This window comes from Phaethon aethereus, assembly GCF_964289735.1.
Source record: "Phaethon aethereus genome assembly, chromosome: 8".
Classification (NCBI taxonomy): domain Eukaryota; kingdom Metazoa; phylum Chordata; class Aves; order Phaethontiformes; family Phaethontidae; genus Phaethon; species Phaethon aethereus.
The window spans coordinates 8,773,096-8,788,591 of NC_138584.1; the positions used below are offsets into that span (position 1 = coordinate 8,773,096).

Consider the following 15,496-nt stretch of genomic DNA (forward strand, 5'->3'; position numbering starts at 1 on the left):
CCGGGTGGGGGGTGTGTACACGCAGCGTGGGTGCGGTCTCCACCCGGCAGCATTGGTCCGGACTGTGGCCAGAGGCAGGAAGTCCCTCTAGGCCGCGGCAGCAGCTCCCGAGCTCCCGCTGGGCCTGCAGCGCTGGGGCGGGTGGTGGGTTTTGGCCGCGGCCAGGCTGGAAGCACAGGAGAGCCGGCGCTGGCGCTACCCCCTTCACGGCTGCACAGAAAGCAGCGGGTCCCCCTTCCCCTCCCAACGGGTGTCCCCACCTGGGAGCACCCCAGCCAGCAGGATAGGCACCCAGGTGAATTTTCCACGCGTGACTGCCTGCAGAAGCAGGGGGGAAGATTGCCCGCAGGCTGTGAGAGCCCAGGGTGCTGCGGGCGTCTCGCTGGCGCTCACCTTACAGGTTGGCGTCGTACGCTGCGTTGGTGAAGATGCCCGGCGATCCTAGGTCACTGGAAAACAGACACAAGGGTGTCACCTTGGGGGAGAGGGCAGCAGTGTGAAGGGCATGGGTTAGCGCAGCCCCATCAGCCCCAGAAGATGCTCCCACTGCGTTTAAAAGCAGCCTCACACAGGCAGATGTGGGTGACAGCGGGGTGACCACAGGGCTGTGATGGGCACAGAGCAGAGCCACCCTCCTGCAGAGCACGGCTCTCACCTGGTAGGGTTCAGGAGCTTCTTCTTCTCCTCTGATAACAGTGTCAAAATGTCCGCATGGTGACATAGTGCAGATAGATAGAAGAGAAATAACCAGATCTGTTTAGTGAGGGACTTGAGAAGCTGCAGCAGCAGTGTCTGAAGTGGAACCAAGTTTGACAAGCACAGGATGGAGCAGGGAGGGGGAACTGAAACAATTGCCGCCTTCCCCTTTGCAATTAAGGTGTTTTTCTGGCTCTGTCCTCCAAACCTGGCTGCTGACGCTTCCAGCTGGATAAACTGCCAAAGAGTTGCCGCCAGACCAAAGCAACTCACAGCAAATAAAACACATGGATTGAGGCAGTCATGCTTTTAAACTCTTCTGATCATCCCACCCTCCCCTGGGAGTCTGTAACACCCTGGTCTGAGTCTCGCTGGCCAAAGCGACAGCGGGCTGCGGGAGGCATTTCTGTACCTCTGTTGCTGAGCCGCTTGGCGAGGAGGGCAATGAGCGTCCCCGAGAGCACGATGCCAGCTACCGCCAGAGCCGTGCCACTGCCGTAAGCCAGGACTTGCTTTAGGAAGGGGGCACTGTCCTCTGAAACAGATCCACAGACCCCCCAGGTTAGAAAGTGTCAGAAGGACTTCACAGCACCCAAGCTGGTGGGGTGCCTCCCGCCACATTCTAGATGTGCTGCAGGAAGCTGGACCTCTCCCAGTGCTAGAGGAGCAGTGGGTCCCACCATACCTGCACAGACGGGGGGGTGCCTGGTCCAATTCCCCGTGGCCGCACACCAGAGCACCTCTGCTCCCATCCGAACAAACCCCTCCTCGCAGGAAAAGAAGCATGTGGAGTTGTATGTGAAGTTCCCGTGCCGGTGAGAGCAGCTCAGCTGGCCTCTGCTGGGGGGGTCCAGCACCGGGCAGCTGATGGCTGGAGATAAAGCACAGCGGTAGCATCAATAGGATAGGACCAAGGGTGGTGGGATGGGGACATGTGGGCTGGGGAGTCAGAAGATGAGCTGCCATGGACTGGGGGTGCTAAGGGGAAAGGGGTGCTGGGGAAAGCAGTCTGCTACAACAGAGCACTTCCAGACATGCATGCGATCGTGAAACCTACCTTTGCAGTGTGGGGCGTCCCCAGTCCAGGTTCCTGTGGCCGTGCACTTGCGGCTCTCTGGCCCCATCAGCACAAACCCCGTCTGGCAGGAGAAGGCACATGTGGAGCCAAAGGCAAAGTCCCCGTGGAGGTGGGAGCAGGCAGCCTGGCCCATCGTGGGGGTGGCCAGTGCTGAGCATTTGATGGCTGCAAGAGTAAAGAGGCACACTTCAAAAAGGAGCCTGGGAGACTAAGTTTAGTGGCTGGGACCAAGAGGCAGGGAAACATCCTAGTGTCACCTCAAGGCTAATGACATCCTGAGCTCTAGCAGCAGCTCTACCTTCACAGTGTGGCGAGTCCCCAGTCCAGGTCCCCATGGCCATGCACTCAAGGGTCTCTGACCCCATCAGTGCAAACCCTGTCTGGCAGGAGAAGGCACATGTGGAGCCAAAGGCAAAGTCCCCATGGAGGTGGGAGCAGTTCAGCTTTCCTTGGTCTGGAGCGCTGAGCACTGGGCAGGCCACGGCTGCAGGGATAGAGATACAGTTCAAGCAGGACCCTGTGGACTATGAGGCTAAATTGTTGGGATGGGAGGACCAAGACACACAAGAACAACTCAGAGTCAACCCAAGGTCTGTGACACCTCGAGCTGCAACTCTACCTTTGCAGTGTGGGGTGTCCCCAGTCCAGGTCCCCATGGCTGTGCACTCGAGGCTCTCTGGCCCCATCAGTGCAAACCCCGTCTGGCAGGAGAAAGCACACATGGAGCCAAAGGTGAAGTCCCCATGGAGGTGGGAGCAGTTCAGCTCTCCCCGGTCTGGAGCACTGAGCACTGGGCAGGCCATGGCTGCAGGGTAAATATGCACAATTCAAGTAGGAGCCTGGGGACTATGGCTAAACTGTTAGAATGAGAGGACCAAGACAGCAGAGAACATTCCATTGTTACCCCAAAGCCTGTGACAACTTGAGCAGCAATTCTACCTTTGCAGTGTGGGGTGTCCCCAGTCCAGGTCCCCGTGGCCATGCACTCAAGGCTCTCTGGCCCCATCAGTGCAAACCCCGTCTGGCAGGAGAAAGCACACATGGAGCCAAAGGTGAAGTTCCGGTGGAGGTGGGAGCAGTTCAGCTCTCCCCGGTCTGGAGCGCTGAGCACTGGGCAGGTGATGGCTGCAGGGGAGAGGCACACTTCTAGTAGGAGCTTGGGGGTCTAAACTGCTGGGACCAAGAGGCAGGGAAACATCCTAGTGTCATCTCAAGGCCAATGACACCCTGAGATCTAGCAGCAGCTCTACCTGCACAGCGTGGCGAGTCCCCAGTCCAGGTCCCTATGGCCATGCACTCAAGGCTCTCTGACCCCATCAGTGCAAACCCCATTTGGCAGGAGAAGGAACACGTGGAGCCGAAAGCGAAGTCCTCATGGAGGTGGGAGCAGTTCAGCTCTCCCCGGTCTGGAGCGCTGAGCACTGGGCAGGCCACGGCTGCAGGGATAGAGATACAGTTCAAGCAGGACCCTGTGGACTATGAGGCTAAACTGTTGGGATGGGAGGACCAAGACACCCAGGAATATCTCAGGGTCAACCCAAGGTCTGTGACGCCTTGAGCTGCAACTCTACCTTTGCAGTGTGGGGTGTCCCCAGTCCAGGTCCCCATGGCCGTGCACTCAAGGCTCTCTGGCCCCATCAGTGCAAACCCCGTCTGGCAGGAGAAAGCACACATGGAGCCAAAGGTGAAGTCCCCATGGAGGTGGGAGCAGTTCAGCTCTCCCCGGTCTGGAGCGCTGAGCACTGGGCAGGTGATGGCTGCAGGGGAGAGGCACACTTCAAGTAGGAGATTGGGGTCTGGGGGACTAAACTGCTGGGATCAAGAGGCAGGGAAACATCCTAGTGTCACCCCAAGGCCAATGACACCCTGAGCTCTAGCAGCAGCTCTACCTGCACAGCGTGGGGCATCCCCTGTCCAGGTCCCCGTGGTCGTGCACTCAAGGCTCTCCGACCCCATCAGTGCAAACCCCATCTGGCAGGAGAAGGAACACGTGGAGCCGAAAGCAAAGTCCCCATGGAGGTGGGAGCAGTTCAGCTCTCCCTGGTCTGGAGTGCTGAGCACTGGGCAGGTGATGGCTGCAATGGGAGAGCAGGTCTCAGAGACAGGATAGATGAGGTTAAATCTAGGGATTAGAGCTGAATCCCTATCAAACAAAACCAAATCTATGGTGATATGTCTTTGATTTACTTTTCTCACCCAGACAAGTCTCACGTCTTTAAAAATAGTAGTAATGTAGTTGGTACAATGATTTTTCTGCCATATGAGTGATTTCCTGGGGGGGCAGTTGCTGCTCTGCCAGAGCCCTGTTTATCCCCGGCACTACCCCATGTTGCAGCCCCCGGGACGAAGGACCATGTCTCCTGCAGCCCTACTCCCCTCCCTCCTGGAGGGGAGCAGAGACCTGCCTCTGTCCTTGTCACAGCGGCAGGGGGAAGGACACCCAGATGGCTTTGGGGCTGTAGGGCGCCAGGATGGGATGGCTGCGATAGCTACAGGGGTTGTGTGCCAGCCTCCCCAGCTGTGCCTGGCATGCTTCGCTGCATGCCGGGGCAGCACCCAACGTTTGCTGGGGCGAGCGGCTCCGCTGCCTGCGGGACCACTGCAGCTTAGTGCTGGTGGGACATCAAACACTACCGGCACCCAGCCTGGATGAGACAGTCCCCAGTCCCTGCACCGTCTGCTTTCAGACTGACACCAAACACTTTCCTCGGCAGACTTTTCCTTTCATAGCCATCTTACAGGCAAGCCTGATTCCCCGCAGGATCCCTGCAGGTGCCTACCAGGGTCCCCAAAACCCAGTGCTGAGACACCCCTCAGCAGGCAGCCTGGGCTCTACCTTCACAGCACGGGGCGTCCCCAATTGCTCTCATCGGCTCAAACCGCTCCTGGTAGGAGAAGGCACACATGGTGTTGAAGGCGAACTCGCCTTGCGGATGGGAGCAATCGACCCAGCCCCTTTCGGGGGCAGCCAGCTGGGAGCACACGTGGGCTACAGGCAGACACAGGGCAGGGCGCATGAGGGACTGGCAGCCTCGTCCCTTGCAGTGCCCGCAGCACCATCAGCCTTGCCGCAGAAGGAGCTTCTGCTCGCTTTTGGAGTAAACCCAACTGGCAACGCTTGCTAACGCAGCTTCGTTAACAGCAAGGGCGACCGACTGACTCATCTGATTCTTTGCTAAAACAAAAAATCAATCATATGTACAGCCAGCAGGAAAAAACAATGAGGTATGCTTTGGGAAAGCAAGCCTTTGGAACTTGAAAAGCCTGGAGCAGGCAGGCTCAGCCCAGCTTGCTGGGGCAACTTCCACAAAACTGGGAGCCAGCTCCTGACCTGGCCACTGCTGGGGATGCCAGCCACAGGACAGTCACGTCACATCACATCTCCATGCCCGTTCCCCTTAACTGCAGAAAGCTTTGCTGGTCTCTGCTGCCTAAAGCAAGCCCTGGGTTGGACCACAGGTCCGCCCAGCACAGGCATCATCGGCAGCACTAACTTCAAGTCAGGCTTTTTTTTTTTAAATATATATACAGAGACCTTGCCCACCCCCAACCCCTCCTGCTGGGTCTCCTGATACAGAAGGTCTCCAGTTGTGTCCCGTGTCTGCTCCAGTCCTTGACTTATCCCATCCTTGTGCAAGGCTGCAGACACACCATGCAGCGGCACAGGGAAGGTGGAGCAGGGCTCTCACATCCCCCAGAAAAGACCAACACCCATCTAGAGTGCCTGGCTGCAAACCCTCGAGCCATCAAAGGGAAGACTTTCCCTACCCTGCAGTGTAACATACCGCAGCTTTCTCTCCTCTGTGGCTTCCTGCCCCACTCTGTCCCTCCCAGCTTATATCTAACCTCATCTCACGGGCCCTTACCCCCCCGCTCAAGGCAGCCCAGCCCTGCCAGGATACACCCTTCCCCGGCCACGGGACAGCAGCCCCCCTTTGCTCTTCTCTGAGGTCCCCCGAGATGCTGACCACCTTCCCAAGGTGGACCGGGGTGGGCTTGAGGAGATGCAGATGGTGCCACCGGAGTGACGGATGTGGCAAGACACTGCCCTGCCCCCACGCTCGGTGCACGCAGGGTGCTGGCACCTGGGTGGGATTCAGGGCAGCAGGCAAGAGCATCAGGACAGGCAGGGAGAGCAGGGGCCTTATCCGGAGCCGCAGCCGCGCTGCCCATCACAGCCTCATCGGGGAACTGCTCCCCACGTGCGGCACCAGGAGCTGCTTCCCTGAAGGGGAGCTCATTGCTTGCCTGAGCAGCATTGGCCATGCAGGGCTGGCCCCCCCGAAGCATCAATGCCGCATCCCCAAGACCCCCAGCCCCTGGCAGGCCCCACCTGTGCACGTGGGGGTGTCTGCTGACCACTGCTGGGATGCCAGGCACCGCAGCGTGCCCGCCCCTCGCCGCTGGAACCCCTCCCGGCAGGCGAACACGCAGGTGGAGTCGTAGCTGAAGTCTCCGTAGGGGTGGCTGCAGTTCATGTGTGCTCCCTCGGGCTCGAGCGCGGCGCACTGCACAACTGGGAGAGACGCGGCACCGCCAGCCCGTTAAGAGCATAACGAACTTGCCCGCTTTGCTGCTGGGGCTCAGGCGCTCCAGCAGGGATGGAGGGGTAGGGACGGGTGGCTCACCGTCCTCGCACTCAGGGCCGTGGAAGCCGGGGTAGCACTCGCAGCGGTAGCTCCCGATGGTCTCCACGCACTCACCACGCTGGCTGCACGGGAAGGGCTGGCAGGAGGCTGTGCACAGAGCGGGTGGTCATCAGGAGCCACTGGCCACCCCGGCAAGGTCCCCAGTCCCCCTGCTCACCCCGGTAGCACAGCGCCTTCTTCCTCCGGTTGCAGGGCTCGTCATTCCACTTGCCGGACTCCCGCTGCCGCTTGATGTAGATCTCCACGCAGTCCTGGTTGGAGCGGCGGTTGTTGGGCTCCCCGGCTGCCCAGTTCTCCGCCTCCTTCGTCAGCGCCTTCCTGGTGCCCACCCAGGTCCAGGTGCCACCCAGCTTGCGGATGCCGATCCAGTAGTAGCGCCCATGGAAGGGCAGGCTCTCATTGAGGTACTCGATCTCCTGCTTGTTCTGGATCGCCACCAGGTCGGTGAAGTAGGTCTGGCAGTAGTTCCTGGCCTGCTCCCACGTGTAGTCCCCTAGGTCACTGTAGTGGTACGTCCAGGCACCCACCTCCACCCACATCACCGCACCTGCGAGAGAGGATGAGGTCCGGGATCGACGCAGAAAGAACGAGAGCCAGGTTGGGGATGGGGTCCCTTGGGACATGAGCGTGGTCTAGGGTTGGCATCAGGGCCAAGAGATGCCAGTGACCAGCTGGGTGGGGGGACGGGACGAAGGGACAAGTGTGGGTGAGAATGGGCTCTAAAGGTACACGGAGAGTGGGGGGTATCAGGCATGGCAGAAGGAGCTGAGGTGGGACAGAGGGGGGTGGCACAGGGATGAGGAGGGTGGAGGAGACAGGGTGAAGGTTGAGACAGGAGGCAGCATGGGATGAGGTAGGCAGAGTGCAGGTGGCAGAAGAGCCCCAAGCGGCAATGCCAACCCAGCACAAGGGGTGAAAGCTCAGCCCCACAGTCCCACTCCCCTGCCCACAAAGGTTTCCCAAAGGAGAAAACCCCAACATCAAGATGGTTCCTTAAACATGGTTCCTTCCTTGAGCACAGAAGTGTACCAGTTCATTTTTCTTGCTTTACACTTCTACATGAGTCAGCTTGGGGCAAGGCAGAGCAACGAGCATGCTCTCACCCTCAAAAGCTTTTGGATCCTGAGCTGCTTATCTGGGCCAGAGATGGTCTGAAGAGTCTTGTAAAATTCCGTATTGCAAAACAACATCTTGCAAAAGTCAAGTTCACATCCTGTGCATGCCCACCAGGCAGGGCAAAGCCAGAGATTAACTGGAACCCACACCCCAAAGTGAAGGGTGCTTTGCTGAAGCCCTGCTCTTATTTACAGCATTTCGCACCACAACTTGATGCAATCTGAGGGTTTTAGCCACAAAAAAAGCTTCCTCCCTCCTCCCCAGAAGCAGGTATCTCCACAACTGCAGAAAGTGATACAGGGATCATATCTCCATTTGTGCAGAAAGTGAGATGGAGATCAAAGTTTGCTCCAAACAACCGGCATGGGGTACCCTGTGTCTCAGGAGAGCATATCACACTGTGGTCACACAGGCAAAGGTCCGGGCGTCACAGATTAGATGCAAATCTAGGGCTTCCCAAGTGTAATTAGGGCTCTAGTTTGGTCAATAATTATGCATTTTTCTAAGGAAAGTTCCAATAGTTTTTCTATTTTTCCTTGTGAAAGAGCAAACTGTTCACTTTGTTCAACAAAACTGAAGCTGAGGAAAACATGGCCTTCAACAACAGCCCTTCTCTTCACCCCTTGGGAGTTTGGGGCTGCAGGACAGAAGCTCAGGGCACCTCCTGGGACCCTGCTCATCCTCAGCTCCCACCACCCACCTCCTGGCCCTCACTACCTCCCCAGTATGGCTCAGGGGAGCCACCCTGCTACCCTCGCACACCCCATCCCCAAATCGAGAAGAGCCAAGGGAGCCCATCTGCTATGTGCCCATCCTCCACACGCTCTCCTGCCTTCTTCCTCCAGCACTACCAGTAACACCCTCTCTGTAAGACATCTCATCCCCACTCCTTCCCCTCAGCCTTATGTTACCTGGAGCTGAACCCCCAGGTGGGTGCTGTTCGCCTGCGTTTCGACCCCTCGGCTCCCCTGGCAGCCCCCAACGCCTCCCCACAGGGCAGTGCTTAGCACCCACCGCACTCGGGGTGCCTTTGCATTTTTGGTTTCCCCTCAGAGCTAAATCTCAGCCGCCTCCTGACACTTCTGCATTTGCCTCTGTTCCTTAGCTCAATCACAAAAGGTCCTTTGGAGAATAACCCAGCTCATGGAGGATCTCTAGGGACAGAGCGGGCACTGGCAGGTTTTGGTCCGTGAAATGCCAACAAGTGAAGGAAATATCCTACAGGCAGAAAAAACAGATTAGCTTCTACTCTGATTTCTTCTCCCGATGTCAGTCAGCAGCTTTAACTCTGCGTGGAGCTGCCCCAGCTGTGCTCCCAACCCCTGCACTTGTGGGTCCTGTGGCTGCATCGGTGCCCAGCTCTGCAGCATGGGCATGGGCGTAGGCAGGGCGTAGAGCTGCCGCCGCCTTTCTCCAGTTCACGGTGCCGTGCACCGGCTGCCAGGCTGCATTTGGGGAACTAGACACCCTGTGGGGACCCTGCGCGTGGCCTGGCCCTCCCTGGGGGAGCACGGTCCTGTGACAGGTCTGGCTGGAGGGAGCTGGCCTGGGCAGATCCAGCCCCCTCCCCACCCAGACGGATCCAGCCCTGGGGCTGGCAGCCATGGGGGGTGTGATTATGAGCCCCCAAAATAACATTGCTGCCCTCCTCCAGTTTCCTGGACCTGCAGGCGGCTCGGCAGCCGGGGCACGCCGGGCTTACCGAGCAGGCGGCGGGCGGCTTACCCCATGCGATGGCAGCGATGCCCAGGCAGCAGATGCCAGGAGAGCCCAGAGCCCGCGTCCTCCCAGCGCAGCGCAGTCCCGCAGCCGTGCCCTGCGTGCCAGGGAGGGAGGTGTGAGCGTGCACATCCCACGGGGGTCACCCACCCCGCCGTGCACCCACACTGCTGCCAGGCGGTCCTGGTAGCCACAAAGGCACGTTGTTTGTGCCGGCCCGCGTGCAGGCACATGTGGTGCCGCCGGCCAGGTACGGCTCTGCCACAGAAAGGGCCCCTCCAGCGAGCCTTTGGGGGGGCTGTGCCCACAGCATAGCTGGGCAGCGGGGGAGGCTGTGCCAGCAGTGGAGATCACTCCTGGGGAGCCCCTCGGCCCCTGTGCCCCCCACCCCTTCCACCCACCCAGGGCTGGCATCTGCCTCCGTGGCAGCAGCGTCCTGTGTGCCTGGCACGGCCTCGCTGCCCAGGGCAGGTCTCTCCGGGGCAGCCGGGGTCCGTCCCGCGGGTCCCTGGCAGCGGCACCAGTTCCTGGCAGTGCCTGCCTGCAGCCCTGCCCACCCCTAACGCCCTTTTCCAGGCAGACCCTGACTCATCCCCAAGGAAAGGAGCGGGACCTACCATGTCGGCGCCGCAGACGCACCTTGCCCAGCCGCCGGCAGTGCCAGGCACGTCTGGCTCTCGGCGGGCAGCGGTGCTCACACTTCCTCCGAGCGCCCAGCGCATCGTTCCCTGCCCCGGCCTCTTCCCCTCCCACCCCAGCCCCGCTGCCAGCCCGCATCCTGCCCCGCGCCCCCGCCTCCCGCGTCGCGGGGCTCTCCCATTCCAGAGACCCTGCTCCCAGCCCAGGGCCCGAGGGGAACAGTGGGGTCAGCCCTGGCCGTGGCCCTGGCAGGACTCAGCGTGGCACCTGCCCCATGGCGCAGGAGCTGGGTGTATCCCCACACTGCCACGGGGACATGACGGCCACAGGAGCCGACCCACAACAAGCCAGCCTTGCTCCAGCCCCCCAAGAGGTGGAGAAGGGCCCCCAGGAGGGGTCCAGCCCCAGCCCATGGTGCCCAGGGCACCGAGACCTCTCTGACCCACCGTGTCCATGTCGCAGTGCCCACGCCGGTGGTGGGAGGACGGAGGAGGGATGAGGTGTGATGAGCTCCCACGCGGGCTGATGGGGAGTGTGGCTCGCAGCCTTCTGGCTCCTGCGCCGGATGCTCTCCTCGCTCACAGGCTTTTTGCTCTGGCTGTGAATCTTCATATACCATTTATAAACAGTTGACTTACACAATGTATTTTCCTGTCTTCGCCTTTAAGTCTTTATGAGAAAGGTCCAAGAACAGGCCGGAGGAACTTCCCCTGAGTTGTTAATATCCTTTATGAACTTCCACCAATGCTTCAGGAACATGCCTCATTGTGGTCACCTCCCCCTGGATCAGTCCTGAATCATCGTAAATCTTTCCTTACCCTGTTATGCTTCTAAATAAAATTGCCTTGGCAGGGTTTTCTGCAGGAATTACTCTGCTCTCTTCCGGTGAGAGCCATGCAGGTCACATGCATTTTCCAGTTCCAGATAAATTGATGCTGCTCCAGTGGGACTCAGGCTAGACAAAAGACGGAACCCATCCCACAAAAGCCGTAACCCACTACAATGATTTTATACTGGGCCAATGTAAATGAAACTTAGTTCCTGTCTCTGGATATCTTCCTTGGAAAATGTTTTACTGCGATAGTCTATTTTTATGGAATTGCTGAGGATGAGCCTGTGTATCCAGTAATTCAGGAGCGCTCACTTTCTAGCAGCTGACATGCCGAGGGTACGCAATTACGGCAAGGGAAGAAGCAGCCGGGCGGGCGGAGAGGCTGAGGGGCGGCTGCTGGGGCACGAAAGCATCTCAGGGTCACCTGGGGTCAGGGTGGGAGCTGCCTCTCCCACCGGTGAGAGACCCACTGGGTGTCAGAGGGGTGCTCACGGGTGCACAGCTCCAGGGAGAAGCAGGCTGTGTCCCTGCCAGTTTCACTTCTGCTGAAACCCGACGCAGTAGGGCACAGCAATAGAAAAAAATATTCCTACCTTTATTTTTGTAACTACAAACAGTTTCTAGTATTCTTTTAAAAACAAACAAGGTGGCTGAGACACAGAGGCTGCCGCTGCAAAGGGCAGAACGTGGCCAAGTTTAAAGCTGTTTATGGGGCAGGTACCCCATCCCCATGGGCTCAGAGAGGGGGTCCTGCGTGGCAGGACGGGTACTGAGGGTTGCTTTGCATGTATTGCAAAAAGGTACACGTGGTGGGAGGGAGACGAGACCCAAATCAGCTCTGCAACAATGCTGGGAGCTGGCTAATCACCAGAAGCCCTTTCACACCTCGGGTGGTTTCCAAGGCTGGCTCCCTGGGAAGGGTTCAGGATGCTGCATGGCACGTGCTCCCCGCTGGGTTCCTGCTGCCCCGCTTCCCAAGGAAGGGCCGTCCCTGCCTCACAGGCTGAGCAGCACAGGGATTTCACAGCTGGAGGGACGGTGCATCCTGGCCCCCCAGCCAGCCCTCCGAGGGCTGTCTCTGCATGGGCTCAAGGGAGCAGGCACAAAGGCACTTTCCTGTGCCACCTCCTCACTGTCCTTCTGGGCTCTGCAGGGATCTGGAATGGAAAGGTGCCTCCTTTGCTGTGCCCTGATCCTGAGCCACAGACGGAGGCGATGCTCTCTCTCCGGTGAGAGCTTTGCTGTGGGCTGTATCTGTGGGGAAGGGTCACGGGTGCCCCACTCCCACCTGCAAGCCACTGCTGAGGGTGACGTGCAGCCAGCAAGGTTGGGCAACCCACCCAACAGGCTGCCACCGCAGGGCTTGCTGGGGGGAAGCGACTCGGCCGCTGCAGCCCTCAGTGCCCGCCCAGGCTGGTGCTCTGCTCCCTCTCAGCATGCTCGGCCGTGCTGTGGGCAGGGTGTGATGCGCGGAGCAGGGTGTGATGCCTGCACGAGTATCCCAACAGCGCTGGGAGCGCCCAGGTGTGGATGGGACCCACGGCGCCAGGGGCTGTATGTGCTGTGTGGGGAGGTGGGCACTGGCGGAGGTGGGCAGGTGCCCCAGGGCTTAACCACCACAGAGCTCCAGGGGCTGCGCCCCGCGTGTCCCCTGGGAGTGCCCAAGACCTGGTGGAGTGAGACCCTCCACACCGCAGCCCCTCCCTGCGCAGAGGCACACGTGTTGTTTTTGGCAGAGGCTCCCGCCCCATGGTGGCACAGCCTGTTCCCCTCCTTGTGCAATGTCCCCCAGCAAACCGCAGAGGAACCAACTCACCCTGACGCAGCCCGCCGGGCTCGGCTGCCACCGGCGATACAGCGGGCACCTTCCTGGCGAGCCCCCCTCGCCCCCACCGCCGCGGAGGGCTCAGCAGCCCACCGGCGTGGCACCCCTGCAGGAGTGTGGCGCGGTACCAGCAAGGACCCACACCCTGCTGGGGTGCAGCCCCACTGCTGCCACCCCCCCGCTCCACCCTGGGGACCGAGGCGGCTCTCTCTGAGGCTTAGGGGCACCTCCTCAGTTCGGGCAGGGGACGGCTCCCCCCCACCGGTCCCCAAGGGGCGTTTGACCCGAAGAGCGTCCCTGAGCTGCAGGGTGCCTTTGGGCAGGTCTCCCAGCGCGATGCCTGGCCTGCAGCCCAAGCAGCCAGACCCTCCTCTGACAGCCCCGAGGAAGGCAGCACCCGAGAAAATCTTCCTCACAATTTGAAAGTATTTGGCCACAGGATGACACGTTATCCGAGTGCCACCCTGGCTTGGAGGGGGTGAGATGGCTGCAAGGATTAGCTGGAACCAGAAGGATGGGGATGCTTCAAAGACAGCCCAGGGGCTGTGGCACCCCACAGCCCCCACCCACAAGACCTCGTGGCTCTGGGCAATCCCAGCTGTGGGATGCAGCGATAGTTTTGGGCAAACCACTCCTGCCCACCGCACCCGGTCTCTCTCAGAGGCATTTCTTCGAGCTCAGCTGCAGGAGACCTTTCTGCCTCGCGTCTTTCCCCTGCTGTGCCAGCGGTGGAGACCCTTTTCGCTGGGCACTGCTTCCAGCCAGGTACCCCTGCCCACGCTGCCTGCTGGCTGCCTGGTGCCTGGCAGCAGCAACATGTGTGTGGCACAGATAAGGGTTCGCCAAACAGGATGCCGGTGGCGCAGATAACACCGAAGTTATCTCACTGCTTGTGTGGTAGGCAGTAAACAAGCGGTTCTGTCCACCCGGGGAGGATCCCTTGCAGTGAGCGGGGCACAGGGGTGGGCGTGGGGTGCTGGGGTGCAGCTCCGTGGATGTGCCGCATCCATGGGCAGCCCCGCAGCCATGCCGGCAGCCCTCGCTCTAAGCAAGAGCAGAGCCACCCAGCCTGCAGAGCAGCTCCTGGGAACTGTGATTGCTCTGCCTGCACCCTGCCCAGCTCCCCATGGCCCCGTGCCTCCCTGGAAGGCCGGGACGGGCCACCGACCTGCCTGGCGCTCTCTCGATGGCACCCGCCTTCCCGGCACAAGAGTGATACCTAGAGCTGTCAGGCTGGCTTGGCGTGGGGGCAGCCCAGGCAGTAGAGGCGTTGGGAGCTGACGTAGCAGGCCACCGGCACCCTGGACATCACCACTGCTTTTGTCACATGTCCGCTTTAATGCAGAGATTTCTATCTTCTCCTGTCTCACAAAGCAAGCCCAGAGCCTGATTTCTGTTTGTCACCTCCATCACCCGCTGCGCGCCATTGCCTGCTCCCTCCCACCTGGCTCTTTGCAGCATAGCCTCTGTCCTCCCCTGCTCCCCCAGCAGGGCCACCGCAGCCCGCCCAGGGCCAGCGGATGAACATACTCAGCACCGAGAGCCATGTGTCCAGCCCCTGCAGAGCAAACAACATCCTCTCCTCCGGCCGGGAAATCCTGCGGCATCCCCTCCAGCAGGCACTGAGCCCAGCTGCGTCTTCCCGAGACAGAAGCATCCTTGAGGAGGTTCTTCACCTTTCAGCAGGCCAGGGCTCAGTTTTCCTCTGCTCTTTCTCAGCTCCCTGCTTCAGCACAGCCAGCAGTTTGATGCTTTCTCCCGTGGGATCTTGGTTATTTTTCTGCTCCAAGGAGCTGCTGTGTCCTGTGACTTGCCAGTCTATTTGAATTGCTGATTTATTTTCTGCAGGTAGGGCAGGCGCTGGCACAACGTGCATTTTAAGGTCGTCTTTACATCTCAAGCACTTTGCTTTTGTGGAGCTACAGACTGCCCTGTCCACGCTGCCCGCACTGTTGCAAACCACTGGGCTTTGCCCTGTGCAGCGTCCCCCGGGTGTGCGACCCCGGGGACGGGGTAGCCCCGTTTGAATTGCCGCTGCTGTGGCCATCCAGCTCTCCGTGTGTGGGGTTGGCAGTGCTTGCTGAAGTTGCCTCTTTCTAACAGTCCTGACCTTTGGGGCAAGCCCCTGCAAGAAAGAAACAAAAGCTAAAATAACGAGGGGAAGGATGTTCCTAACCATTTGTTGTCACCTTTGAAATTAATTCCTCCTATTCTGACCTCTTGCAGCTCTGCTTTAAGAGCAAGATGGTTCAAACACCAATTTAACAATGCTTCAGCCATGGGCAGAGGGGTACAGGCTCTTTCATAGCTGAGCAGCAAAAGCAAAAGGCCTTTTCTGATAGGAAATGGCAAGGCAACATAGGGAGTGCTTTCCTAGCTGCTTTTTATTTTTATTTACACTTGAAAAGAAAAGGACTGTTTTGCAGAGAGGCATTTCGGGTGGGCTCACCGGCCTGAGAGGAGGCAAGGCAGGACCTTCTCCCTCCACCCGTCCCTGCTGCTCTGCCGGGGACTCGGCTGGCCCAGCGCCATGCCGGGACCGTACCTGGCTCCTCAGGGGAGAACGGCATGCAAGGGGCAGCTCCCCGAGCTGCTCGGCTCCGGCCGCAGCCACCAACCCTCCTCTGCCGCTTCTGCCGCTGTCACACCATCGTCACGCGAAGGCTTCCCGGCGCCCAGAAAGAGCTAGAAACCTGCTTTTTCTCTATGGGCGCTGACGTCCTTCGGCAGAGGCATGTGGCTGGGAGCAGCATCCGTCCCGATGGGCACCGGCGTGGGCAGTGAGCGGAGCTGTGCCGGCTGCGGCGCCCGTCCCCTCGGCCGCGAGGGTGCCGCGAGGGTACTGCAGGGGTGCCGGGGGCCGCTGTGACAGGTCCGCTGGCCTGCGGGGCGTTGCTCTCCACGATGAGCCGGAGGAGCCCTGCCCCGGGGAAGTCCATGAT

General features: G+C 59.8%; 1 protein-coding gene across 1 annotated transcript; it reads right to left on the bottom strand.

Annotated features, from left to right (window-relative positions):
• Nucleotides 1-277: 277 nt before the first annotated feature.
• On the bottom strand, nucleotides 278-9,980 carry LOC309407264 (P-selectin-like; the record flags this gene model as incomplete). Its single annotated transcript, XM_082002742.1, has 16 exons — nucleotides 278-449; nucleotides 656-686; nucleotides 1,109-1,231; nucleotides 1,382-1,567; nucleotides 1,754-1,939; nucleotides 2,073-2,258; nucleotides 2,394-2,579; nucleotides 2,714-2,899; nucleotides 3,025-3,210; nucleotides 3,346-3,531; nucleotides 3,664-3,849; nucleotides 6,108-6,290; nucleotides 6,403-6,510; nucleotides 6,581-6,970; nucleotides 9,265-9,355; nucleotides 9,876-9,980. 16 exons carry the CDS (start codon nucleotides 9,978-9,980, stop codon nucleotides 395-397), a joined length of 2,574 nt encoding a protein of 857 aa, XP_081858868.1. The 3' UTR covers nucleotides 278-394.
• Between the last annotated feature and the right edge of the window lie 5,516 nt (nucleotides 9,981-15,496).